This window comes from Hyperoodon ampullatus (assembly GCF_949752795.1).
Source record: "Hyperoodon ampullatus genome assembly, chromosome: 3".
In the NCBI taxonomy this organism is placed as follows: Eukaryota; Metazoa; Chordata; class Mammalia; order Artiodactyla; family Ziphiidae; genus Hyperoodon; species Hyperoodon ampullatus.
In genome coordinates this window covers 95,025,671-95,035,770 of record NC_136916.1, presented here as the reverse complement: position 1 = coordinate 95,035,770, position 10,100 = coordinate 95,025,671, and the positions used below count along the sequence as shown (strand labels likewise).

Genomic DNA, 10,100 nt, shown 5'->3' with positions numbered 1-10,100 from the left:
AGTAGTAGAGCTGGGCTTGGCCACTGTCTATAAGACACCCCAAGGGAGGTGCGTTCAGAGCTGTTTGAAGACTACAAGGTTAGAAAAGGCCTCATTAGCAGAGCAGAGCACGGGGAAGCCCATGAAGATCCTTGAGGGAAGGGCTTAGGGGAGTCAGACTCCAAAGTAGGTGGAACAGAACCGGGAGGCTGTCAGGGCATCAAGCCTGGCTCTGCTTCTACTAATTAGCTATGTGATCTCTGGCAAGTTGCTTACCCTCTCTGGGCCTTAAATTGAGGAAAAAAAAGAATTCCCACTTACCTCTCAGGCATAGAGATAGTAGATGTGAAACTTCCAAGGACGCATCAAATGCCAGCAGCTTGGGGCCCAGGGAATCAATGCCCCTCACGCCCGCCCCGTTCCCCAGGCTTCCCCTGGAGCCTGCCTGCCGCGCTGCTCGGGGCTCCATGCCAGCTCTCAGCCTGCCCTTCAGATGGTGCTGCAAACGGTCTCTACCGCAGGCAGCCTGCCACCCAGTCACGAGCCCAACTGTCTCCAGTGCGGGGTACTGCTGCCTCCAGCCCCCTCAGCTGCCCTTGGGGGGCTGTGCCTGTCAAGTCAGCGTGTCTCTCCCCCGACATGGCCCTCACCTTAAGGGGAAAGTGTGTTTTCCATCTTGGTGATCCCTTGGCCTCTCACGCTGGGCTTCTGCGAGGTCAAGGGTGGCTGTGGAAGCCGCGTTCTGAGGAGAAATGGTAGCGGTTACCATGGCTGTCTCTGCTCTTCCCTGTGGGTCCTTCTTTGTCCTCCGCCCTCCCACCCACTGCCTGGTACCTCAGCTGCCATCCGCTTGTCCTGGAGCAGGCTTGGGCAGCTGCCCCTCGAGGTCCCAGGGCAGCCGTCCCTGGGGCTCACGCTGGGCTGTGGAGAGAAGGCGTAAGGCCGCACCAGCCTTGCCAAAGCCTGACTGTGTGTCTCCAGAGGCTCCCAGGGAAAGGACTGGACTGGACCAAGGTGCCCACAGGGAAGAGGGAGCCAGGGGGTAAACTTCCAGGGAACCCAGGAAGAGGAGGATGAGGGGCCTACCCCCACCTGGGCGAGGACAGAAGCTGTGAAGTGGCCCCGGGGAGCCAGACTGTCCAGTTGCCGCGGTGGGCACCACAACTCGAGCGTGCCAGGCCCCGCTGCCCTCTGAGGCCTCGAGTGGCTCTGTGGAGGGCAGCTGCTGCGGAAGCAGTTTCTGGGCACTTCCCTGGCTCCTCCCAGGCAGGGGCTCCTGCGTAAGCTCCAAAAGTCCCAATGGTGGGGGCACCCTTTGCATCCTGAAAATGCAAGACGGGGCCCGGGAAACATGACCAGCTTAGAGGCCGGGTCCCCCTCTGGAAGGTGGGCGAGGCATCTAACCCTCCCCAACCTCCTCATCCCTGGTGACCCCCTGGTCCCTGGTACTGCAGTGCTGGCTCGGGGTGTGGGCTCCCTACCCTGACGGTCCCTGCTGTGCTCTCCAAGGAGACAGTGGTGGCGAAGGGTATGCGAGGCCCGACGGGGACACGTGGCTGCAGGGCCCCTGTCTCAGTCAGCTGTGCTCCAGGCCACCAGCTTCCCAAGGGCTCTGCTGGAGGGAGGTCAGCCCACTGCCACCTGTCCTGCCTTTCAGCCCCTTCACCTGCGGCTTCTGTTCCACCTTCGGGAGGGGAGCCAGGGGAGCCAGGCCAGGGCTCTGGGGGCTCCGTGCCCCAGCCTCTCCTCCCCACGTGCCTCCCACCCAGAGAGCCCCCGTGTCCTCACTGTTCTTCATCTTTTCCTGCTCCAGCTCAGGAGACTTCCCTCTCATCCCAGTGCACACGGCGCCCTAGCCTACCTGGAGGTGTGGGCGACAGGACATGACAGCCAGCAAGGGAAAGAATAGGGCTTTCCTGAGGGTCAGATGTGGGCTCAGTGCCTGGAGAGAGCCTGACTCTCGGGCTGAGACCAGGACCGCCCCCCCCATGGGCCCCCAGGCCCCTATCTCCCCGTGCACCCTCATTTCAACCTCCACTCACCCCTGCCTTCCTCTGCAGTTGGGCAAACTTCTCCTGGGCAGCCAGCAGCTTTTCTAAGTCCTGGTGTCTGCGGAGCAGCCACTCCACATCTGACACGGAGCGCTGGGGAGAAGCAAGCCAGGGTGTGACCCAGCCCTCGGGGGTGCAGAGAGCCATTCCCTCACCCTCTGCGACCTGGCCCGGGGCCCAGGGCACAGGGGAGCAGCAGGATCTGCCCTTGGCTGTAGCCGCCAGATGGTGCAGCCAGCGAAGGGGCAGGGCCTCAGCTCACCCTGCGGTTGGGGTCCAGCAGGAGGTCCTCCCGGCAGGCCAGCCGGGCCTCAGCCTGGTCCAGCCCCTGCTGCAGCTTCTGCAGACGTCAGCTCCCCTCACAGCGCTCCCGGTGCAGGGCCCAGGCCTCCCTGAGTGCCCGCGGCTGACCATCCAGCTCCTGCAGGCACTCTGTCATCTGGGGGGACGGGGTGCTGGGGGTGAGATGCTCAGGCAGAGCCACGGGGTGGGGCAGGGCTGGAGCGCCCAGCGAGGTGTCGAGGGAAGACCGTGAGGCCTGGACCCTCCCCGTCTCGGCCTCCCTCTCTCCGCCCCCTGCCTGGCCTTCTGCTCCTGCTTAGAGGGTAACTGGGCTGTGTGCCCAGCTCAGCCCCAGACCCATCTCTGTGCTCGTACCTCCAGGGACGTGAAGCGGCCATTATCCACCAGCTGCTGCCCTTCCTGCTGTACAGCCTGGGCTTGACGGCAGTGCCCCTTGATTTGTTGCCCCAGCTCCTCTAGCAGCTCCAGGAGCCGCTCCATCCCAGACACATCCCCAGCCAGCTCCTCTGAGGACACCAGCCCCTGCTTTTCCTGAGCCCATGCTCTGCGGGTCAGGGAGGGGAAGCTGCTGTCAGGGCCAGGAGGGCAGACTGGGGTGGGGGGCAGGGCATGAGCTGCATAGGGAGATGGGGACTATAGCTCTCCAAAGAGCTGGGGTGACCCCCGCCCTGCAGGGCAGAGCTGAGCCAACAGCCGGGGCAGGATGCCACCTACAGCAGTTCCCGACAGTGTCCGAGGAAGGCGTGGCCCTGGGCAGCCTCCTCCAGCTGCCGACCCCGCTCCTGGACCTTCACATTCAGGGTGGCCCAGGCCTCCTGCACCTCAGCCAGTTGTTTGGCCAGGCCCTCCTGAGCCACAGGGTGTAGCTGGCCCAGCTGGCAGGTCTCCATCTGCACCTGGGCCACCTCCTTTTCCGTCGCTGCCAGTTGCCTCTGCAGCCAGAACACAGGATCAGGACTTACCCCCTGGCAACCCGATGCCTGCTCCTCTTCAGGGAGCACCCATCCTCTGAGAAGTCTACCTCCACAGCCTGGGCATGCAGGCCCTCCCTTCCCACCTCTGGGGTCCCCTTACCCAGGGGAGGAGGTCAGACGGGCAGCCCACGGGGCATGGACCCTTCCTCCAGGCATCTGTGCTGTTGCTGCAGGGTCTGCAACGGTGCTGGGCTGCGGCCACAGGCATCTCTTGCCACCAGGGCCGCCTTCTCCTGCATCCAGCCCCGGAGCTCGGCTGCTACCTGCTCAAAGCCGCAGACCTCACGGGCCATGGCCAGGTTCTGAGAGAGCGGGGAGGGCCTGCTCCGGCCAGGGTCCTCTCTCCCTGGAGATGTAGCCTCCCGGGCCACTTCCTTTTAAACAAGGAGGTCCATGGGGCTTGGTGACTTGTTCATGACCACCGGGTACAGGAAATGTCCCAGATGTGGCAGCTGCTCTGTGAATGTGTGATGTTACTGATGACGGGGTAGGGCCCTGGGGGATTCTGTGAGGAGAGGGTCTTCAGTGCCCAACTCATGAGAGGGGCAGAGGTGGGGGCTTGGAAGCAGGTGGGAATGAGTCCACAGGAGGGAGGAGGTTGTTTTGGGGGCATCTGGCTGAGATGAAGAGGGTCGCCTCAGGAGCCTGCCTGCCCAGGACGCTCAGAGGCGGCATCTCTGGGCTGCAGGCCCTGTCAGGGGCTCGGGGACCTGGACTGCTTTTCTAGAAACTACCAGCTGTGGCTGAGAGTGAAGGTCGTGGAGAAATGCTGAGAATGTCCTCAGCACACAGATCCACTCAGAGCATTTAGATGAGAAGAGTGAATGGCTGGAGCGATCTTGCCCAGTTAGTGGGTGTGGTGAAGGACAAGAGACCCACAGGGCCTGTGTCTTAATAAACCTGAAGCCTATGTTTGGAGGGGGCTTTGTGGTGGGTCAGGAGCTGGCCAGACATGCTTCCTGTTTCTCCCTGGAGGTGTGAGCTGCACCAGGGGGAAACCAAATCGGTGGAGAGACTCGGAGAGGGCTGGAGGTGGAAGACTTTGTGACTTTTGATCTGCTTGGCACTGGGAGTTGGAGGCAGCCACCTTGCGCCACACAGACACACAGACACACACACATGGCGGGGCTGCCTATCCCTGGCCCAGGCAGATTACACAGCTGTCCCAGCCCCTTGGCTGCCCCTGGCTGAGACTGGGGCACCTACCTGTGTGCGGGCTTTCACTGCCCGGTCCAGTCTGTCCCAAGCGGCCTCGATGTGACTCCACTGCCCTTGAATCTGGGGAGAGCACCTGGGTGCTGCCCATTCCAAGGAGCCTGCCTGCTTCCGCAGGGCCTGCACATTGGCCTGTCCCAGCCTCTGGACTTCCTTTCTGAAAGCATCGAACTTCTCTTCCAGCACCTGCAGGGTGTAGGGCCAGGGAGGTCACTCTGGAGGTGGCGTCCAGCAGCTCTCAAAGCTACTGAAGGGCTCGGCAGTATCTGCCACTTCTGACGTCCCTTGGCCCTGCCTCTAGGACCACGGGGATCCTCCCAGAGCCCCCCACTTCCTGTGTGGCCCCCTCCCCCTTCTCTGCCCTTGCAGGCCACTCAATCTACACTCCTCCAGGTTTGCTCAAGAGTGACTCACCTTGACAGCCTCCAGGTCCTGCCTGTAGTCCTGGGACTTGGCAGTGGCCACCTTGCTGGCCAGCCAGGCGTCCAGGAGCAGGGCTTCCCACTCCAGTTGGTGGAGCTGCAGCTGCTCCCGAAGGCCTTGCCCCCTGCCCTCCGCTCTCTGCAACAGCCCCGAGTGGGTGTCCCTCACCACGAGCATCAGGGCGAGCAACTTGGGGCTACGGCAGGAAGGACAATCTGCCTGGAGCCCTTCCTCTCCAGGCTGGACCGGCCTCGTGCCTCTGTAGGGAGAGCCCCTCCCTGCTCCTCCCTATTTGGGCCTGGCTCCAACGCACGTTTCTGGGTTCTGCCCGCTCTCAAGGAGGACTGCTGTCTGCTGCAGCCTCTGGATGCGCATGCTGAACCCCTCCAGGTCTCTCCTGGTGGCCGCCAGCCACCGCAGAAAGGCCTGCGTGGCTCGGCACTCTGGCCCATATCCTCAATGTCCCGTTCTTGAACACAGCCCCGTTCTTCCAGCCAGGATTCTGCCTCTGGGAGCTGGGGTGACATAGAGGACAGGTTTCCCTGGGCGATGCCCTCCAGGGCTCCCAACTTTTGAGTTCATGGCCTCGAGATTTAGAGCAGTGAGTGGTTCTCAACTTGGCTGATGGGGATCACCTGAGAGTTTTAACAACTTGCTACGCCTGGCTCTCACCCCTTAAGATTCTGATTTGGTCTGGAATAGAGCTGAGTGTCAGCACTTCTTAAAAGTTCCAGGTGATACTGATGTGAAGCACTGATTGAGAATCATTGGTTTAGAAAAAACAGCAAAACCAAACCAAACCAAACCCAGTGGGCTGTTTCCTGGGAAACATGCTGAAGGAAGATCTTGGGGGCAGGAGACAACTTAGTGGAGGTGACAGAAGATGCACAGAGAGCCCGGAGCCCCACCTGGGGGTTACCTTCCAGCCCTGCCTACCCTCTGGGTGTCCTCATGACCAACCCCCGCCCTTTCGTGCCCCATCACACCCCCTCACCTCCATCAGGAACTGCTGGGCCTCCTGGCCTGCTGCAGCCGCTGTCGCCTCTGCGCAGCCTCTGCCTGCAGGTGGCCCACGGCATCCTCCAGCTGCTGCGCCCGGGCAGCCACGTCGCGGGCAGCAAAGCGCCCAGCCTGCACCAGCTCGTGCCCTGTGCCCACTGCCGCCACCCGGGTCAGAGCCTCTGGGCTGCTCATCTCAGTCTCCAGGTTCTGCAGAGTCGGAGGAAGACGGGGGATGCTCCTGGGTGCTCCTCGGGGGACCCAGAGTCGCGTCTCAAGCCCGGTGGGATCCCACAGCTGCCCCCGGAGAGAACCCTGCCCCTGTGACCAACAAAGAATCCAGGGAGAAGCTTCCAGCCCGAGGCGACTGACGACGGGGCAGGGGGCACCCTGGTCATCAGGATCAGGGCCACACTACGACCCGCACACCAGCTCACCTGCTCTGTGCCCCTCACCATGGGCAGGGAGGGCCCCGAGGAACTGAGCTGGGGGACAGAGGGGAGGGACGGCTTTACCGCTGAAGTAGCCGCTGGGCCTGCTCTTCCATGTCTTGGGCCAGGCAGTGGCCTTCCCGGACAAAGGCCTGTGCGTGCCTGGCCTGCCTGTCCAGCTCTCCCTGAGCCCCCAGGAGCTCGTCCAATCCAGGCTGTTCTGGGCCCCCGATGGGGGCTCTCAGTTTGAGTGCCACGGGCTCCAGCCACTTCTCCAGTTCCTCCACGCTCTGCCGGAGATGCAGGGCCTGGGGTAGAATGTGAGGTGGGCACGAGGGGGAGAGTCTAGAGCTGCACCCAGCACGCTCCAGGGCCGCACAGCCTCACCTCACGGGCCTCCTGTAGCTTGGCTGCCTTCCTCTGGCAGTTGGCCTGTAGCTCCTCCCAGAATTCTCTCAGCTCCTGTAGCTGCTCCTGCATGGTCTCTGAGAATGTGAGGCCATCCCGCAGCAGCCTCTGCCCCTCCTACAGACACACATGGCACACACCTCGTGGACTCAGGACTGCTGGTGTCAGGGCACTCGTGTTGGCTCCAACCACCAGCCCCCCGGCTGCAGAGTCTGTGTGCTAGCTGTGTGATCTTGGGCAAGTTCCTTAACCTCTCTGAGCTCATTTTCCTTATCCATGTAATGGAGATAATAATGGGTATTTTGTTTAAATGAGATCAAACATTTCAAATACTTAGCAGGGTACTTTATATCAGAGAAAGGCAGCCTGGGGTCAGGGCCTGCCCTTTGCAGGTGGAAGAGGGTAAATTTAAAAGGTGCTGTACTTTGACTCCTAAACGCACAGGACTGCTGGCTACATACCCTGACTCTGTCCTCTGATGTCTTTCCAAGAGAGCTGTTAAAACCATCACGCCAAAACACCATCTTTAAAATTCTTGAAAAGGCACTATTTTTGGAGAGGGTGCACAGGGAAGCCACCGCGTCTCACGGCCCTTTGGTGCTTAGCACGGCGTTTGAATGCAGAAAGCACTTGAAGGTCAGCCATCCACGGCTGTGATTCAGAGCCAGCTACCAGGGCTCTGTGGGGTCACCCTCTGCTCTAGCCTGTAAGCCCATCCCTGGTCCCCAAGACCTCACCGTCTGCAACCTTTGCTAGTGGTGTACACTCGTGTCTTGCTCGGCCTGGAGATTCTGCGGCCGCCGCAACTGTGCCTGCAGCCCGGCTGGGTCCTGCCAGCCCTCTTCCAGGACCACCAGGTTCTTCTCTCTCAGCCATGCAGCCACCTGGGCACACCGGGAGGAACAGGCCCTGCTGTCTAGGGCTCTCCTTCACCCTAACCTCTGGGCTGCCCCAAGGAAGAGTGGCTTGTCCCGGGGGCAGCCCCTTCTCTCACCACAACCACTCCCCACACCGGCCAACCTCGTAGAAACCCTGCAGGAAAGGCTGCAGCTGCCCGAGCTCCTCCAGCTGGCGGTGACGGGTCCTGGCTTGCCCCAGGAGTGCCTCTTTCCTGCCGGAAGGAGGGTGTCAGGGGCCTCAGGTCTGCTCACTGGGACCTGGAGCTGCTACGTGTGTGTGTGCCCACACATGCACACACAGGTGCATAGGTGTGCCCTTCCAGCCCAGGACAGCCTTTCTTGTGTATCAATATACCCTGAGTCTGTCTCCTCCTGCTGGGGCTGCCAAAGGGTGTGGAGGGCAGAGGAGATGCAGAGAGTCTTGATGGAATGAAAACAGCCCCCTGGAGGATGCCAGAAGCCTGAGAGGGAGGGGGTCAAGACGGCACTGTCCTGGGGGACAGCCGGGCCTGCCAGGAACCACCTAAGGGGGCTGGAGGGGGGGCAGGGAGTGTTGACAGAGACCAGCAAACCAACATTTTCCATCTGTCAATCAAAGACCTCGGGTACCCAGGTGGGGTCCACCTGCAGGGAAGAGGAGGGGATGGCCGCCAGGGCACCAGCTCAGGAGCCACAAACACAGTGGGCCCTGGTGGGCTCTCTGGGAAGGACGGAGACCCCCACCAACCTGGAATCCAGCTTTTGGCCAAATCTGCCTTCATCTAAACGTCTGAGGGGCTGGACGAGGCAGCTGAACCAGATGGGCTTTTATGAGGAAAAAAGGCAGAGACTGGAGTCTCATAGCTGTGCCAGCTTCAGTTAAATGAGCATAAGAAATATGCTCCCTGAATGCAAACCCACTGCGTGCCAGGCACCACACCGGGACATCAAGGATTCCTTTCTCATCCTGACCACAACCCTAAGAGGCAGGTATTTTTATCCCCCCACTGTAGACATGAGACTCTGTGAGGAATCTGCCCTAAGTCCTGCTGTGAAAGGGCAGAGCAGGAACTCAGCGCTGTCTGGCTAACTGCTGTGCTCTGGTATTGCCATTTCATGAGGTTGTCTCTCTTTTAGTTTCTTAAACATGTGCTTCTTTTTAAAAGTCCCCTTTATCTCAGCTGAGTGACCATGTGCTGTTTGACTCCATAACAGGTTGACACACTGTACGGTCAGGAGCGCTGGGGCCCTGGCATCTGAACTCAGCCCTTGGAAAAGCCTGGTGAGCCCAGGCTAAGGGATAAAAGGGCAAGGGAAGAGCCTGATGCCTGTGCCAGCCCACCCACGGCTCCCGCAGCCAGAGCCAGAGGTACCTCAGGAGCATGGCCTGGCACCGGCCCAGGGCACCCTGGGCCTCGGGCTGTCCACCCTGGTGCAGGCTGCCAGTGGAGGCTTCCAGCGCGCTGATCTTCTCCGCCTGTGACTCCAGGTCTCGCTCATGCATCTTCTGCTTCCACAGCAGCATTTCCACGTCAAGCAAGGAGTCCTGGGAAGTGATACTGTCTACAGGGATGCCCCTTCCCAGTCCCAAGCTATCTACTTTCCTACCGGACACATCCCCCCAATCCCTCAAGGCTGTATCTGGCTTTAGGGCAGCGATTCTCAACCAGGAAAGGCATGGGGGATAAGGGTCAAGTGTTAGGTTAGCAGGTGGAGCTCCTCCACATAACAGGGACACCCTCTCCTCTGCACTCCCAGTAAGGCTACGTCAGCACAGGAAACGGCCCCTGATCATCCTCTGAGGACCCCCATGAGTCCGGCTTGCCTGCCACAGGGGTTGGGACAGTTGTGGGAAAAGCAAACCTCTGGGTGTAAGGAAGTGAGGGGGGCAGAGGAGAGAAGGGTGTTGGGAAAAGGAGGCAAGAATGCGTCAAGGGCCACAGGCTCACCCTCTGAGCCCCCACAGAGGGCCCAGCCCCAGATGCATAAGAACTGCCAGCAATGGACGGGTAAGCCACCGCTCAGTGACCGACGGGCTTGAGGGTCGGGAGATGCCCTTGGCCTGGGGAGCTCTGGCAGCACTGGCTGGTTTGATCTCTAATGCTGCCCTGGCAAACACTCCCTCACTCCTGCTGGGCACCTACCCCCAGACCCTCACTGGCTGGGCAGGCTTCCAGGCTGCAGAGCCAACTTTCCACGTGCTCCACAGAGCTCAGAACCAGCTGTTGAGAAAAGAAAAGGCAAGAGGAAGTGAGCAGAGGGTCCAGTCACTGCAGGTGGAGTAACCCTGTTGGTGGCCCAGTGGGAAACCATGGACCTGGGGCCTGGCTCAACAGAAGGAGTCCACAGCAGGCAAGATTTGCCGTGGGTGAGCTGAGTGGTAGGTGGTGGGCGGTGAGTGGTGGGAAAAGCCCCTGGCACGGCAGCCTCTCTGGCTTT

General features: G+C 60.8%; 1 protein-coding gene across 1 annotated transcript in view; it reads right to left on the bottom strand.

The window, feature by feature from the left end:
* SPTBN5 (spectrin beta, non-erythrocytic 5) overlaps positions 1-10,100 on the bottom strand; it is a gene marked incomplete at both ends in the record, with an annotated part of 44,872 nt that overhangs the window by 1,002 nt on the left and 33,770 nt on the right. Inside the window, 23 exon segments of the mRNA XM_079699132.1 lie at positions 301-491; positions 630-721; positions 814-900; positions 1,066-1,301; positions 1,841-1,895; positions 2,022-2,123; positions 2,293-2,370; positions 2,688-2,877; positions 3,048-3,265; positions 3,427-3,609; positions 4,514-4,708; positions 4,937-5,141; positions 5,259-5,379; positions 5,382-5,460; positions 5,940-5,968; positions 5,971-6,154; positions 6,277-6,358; positions 6,460-6,665; positions 6,763-6,900; positions 7,548-7,667; positions 7,804-7,894; positions 9,035-9,207; positions 9,806-9,883. Of these exon segments, the coding sequence (XP_079555258.1) occupies positions 301-491; positions 630-721; positions 814-900; positions 1,066-1,301; positions 1,841-1,895; positions 2,022-2,123; positions 2,293-2,370; positions 2,688-2,877; positions 3,048-3,265; positions 3,427-3,609; positions 4,514-4,708; positions 4,937-5,141; positions 5,259-5,379; positions 5,382-5,460; positions 5,940-5,968; positions 5,971-6,154; positions 6,277-6,358; positions 6,460-6,665; positions 6,763-6,900; positions 7,548-7,667; positions 7,804-7,894; positions 9,035-9,207; positions 9,806-9,883 (3,133 nt within the window).